Source organism: Orycteropus afer, unplaced genomic scaffold, assembly GCF_000298275.1.
Source record: "Orycteropus afer afer isolate SDZICR_OR568_19922 unplaced genomic scaffold, OryAfe1.0 scaffold00099, whole genome shotgun sequence".
Classification (NCBI taxonomy): Eukaryota; Metazoa; Chordata; class Mammalia; order Tubulidentata; family Orycteropodidae; genus Orycteropus; species Orycteropus afer.
Genome location: NW_006921686.1, coordinates 9,456,786 through 9,458,834, shown reverse-complemented (window position 1 = coordinate 9,458,834; position 2,049 = coordinate 9,456,786). Strand labels below are relative to the sequence as shown.

Below are 2,049 nucleotides of genomic sequence, written 5' to 3'. Positions count from 1 at the left end.
TATCCGTACCTGGCATTTGAGTCCTTAGTTTCACGACTTCCTAGCTGCGTAACCTTGGGCAAATGAAATTATTCCTCTGTGTCTCAGCTTCCTCCCCTGTAAAGTGAATCCAGTAAGAATTTATGCTTTGAGAATTAAATTTGTGGGAATTGAGATAATCCGCATAATGTACTTAGCACAGTTCAAGTGCTCAATAAATGATAATTATTGGTATTAACCACATTGTCGAGTTCTATCTACATTATTGTTAATTAATTGACAATAAATGTAGTACCATTATTAATTTATTATTGTTATGAATAAATAACATTATTATTCTAATAACAGTGACATTTTACTGTGACTGTACTCTATGCCAGGAGTGGAGCAGAGTGCTTTACCACAACCCTGTGAACAGGTCAGGGTGAACATTATTATCGTTATTATCGTGTCCACTTCACAGACAGGAAAACTGAGGTCCAGAGAGTCAGTGTGAAAAGGAGGGTGTCTGAGGCCAGGCCTCTTTTCTAGCCCTAACTTGCTTCTCTCCACTCTAGGCCTCACCTTCCCCAATGGCACAGGTTCCAGGGGAAGTGGACAACCTGGAGGGCCTGCCTGCCCCTAACAACAACAACCCGACAGCCCGCTGGGAGAGTCCGGATCGGGGCTGGGAACGGGAGCAGCCGGCTGCCTCCACGGCAGCTGCCTCGCTCTTTGAATGCTCCCGGATTAAGGCCTTGGCAGGTACCTGGGAGGCGTGGGCTGGAGTGGGAGAAGGGGACAATGGGAAAGGGTGAGGGGTCTACTAGGACAGTGTCTGTACCCCTTAGTGCCACAGAACTTTGGTGGCCTAGAGGGTGGGAATAGAGTTACACTGCGGACTTGAAACTTTGAAACAGCACTGTCCCTTAGAACTTTCTGTGATGTTGGACATATCTGTGATGTCCAATATGGTAACCACTAGAAACCCAAGGAGGGGTCACTGTGAGTCAAAATCGACTCAATGGCAGTGAGTTTGGTTTTTTGAGTATGAAATGGAGTGTGTAAGGAGCTCTGGTGACCTGGTGGATAAGGCATTTGGCTACTAACCAGAAGATGTGGTTGCTAACCAGAAAGTCAGTAGTTCAAACCAACCAGCATCTCCGCAGAAAGAATATTGGGCAATCTATATCTATAAAGATTTACAGCCTCGGAAACCCAGTAGGGGTTGCTATGGGTTGAAATCGACTTGGTGGCAGTGAGTTTGGTTTAGTATGAAATGTGACTGATGCAACTGAGTTATTAGATTTTTTGTCTTATCTACTTTGAACTCGTTTAAAATGAAAAAGAGCCCCACGGGCCTTAAACCAAAGCCAAACCCGCTGCCATCAAGTCGATTCCAACTCATAGCAACCCTCATTGAGTTTCCGAGGCAGCAAATTTTTGCAGAAGTAGATTGCCCAGTCTTGCTTCCTCAGAGTGGCTGGTGGATTTGAACCACCAACCTTCTGGTTAGCAGTCAGATGTCTTAGGCACTGTGCTACCAGTGCAGCCTTAGAACCTTAGAAATGTGGGACCCTAGAAGTATGGGACTTTATGAGTATGTTGTTGCTGTTACGTGTTTTTGAGTTGCTTTTGAGTCATAGTGACCCTGTGTTCAGTAGATCGAAACGCTGACTGATCTGACACCATCCTCACAATTGTTACTATAGATGAGCCCGTCATTGCAGACACTGTGACCCCATCTCATGGAGGGTCTTCTTCTTTATTGATAATTCTCCACTTTACCAAGCATGATGTCCTTCTCCAGAGATGGGTCTCTCTTGATAAAATGTCCAAAGTAGGTGAGATGAAGTCCCACCATCCTTGCTTCTAAGGAACATTCTGGTTGTACTTCATCCAAGACAGATTTGTTTGTTCCTCTGGTGGTCCATCATGTGTTTACTATTCTTCACCAACACCATAAATTCAAAGACAGCAATTATTCTTTGGTCTTATAAGTATAACACATCCTGATTGCAATCACAATCAGGATGTGTTAATTATCACTGGTGACTGGAATGCAAAAGTTGGAAACAAAGAAGAATCACC

The 2,049-nt window shown here is 44.2% G+C and overlaps 1 protein-coding gene across 1 annotated transcript in view; it reads left to right on the top strand.

The window, feature by feature from the left end:
- Positions 1-551: 551 nt before the first annotated feature.
- SPTBN4 (spectrin beta, non-erythrocytic 4) overlaps positions 552-2,049 on the top strand; it is a 110,989-nt gene continuing 109,491 nt past the window's right edge. Inside the window, exon 1 of the mRNA XM_007942978.1 lies at positions 552-723. Coding sequence (XP_007941169.1) covers positions 552-723 — 172 coding nt within the window. The remainder of the gene's footprint in view (positions 724-2,049) is intronic.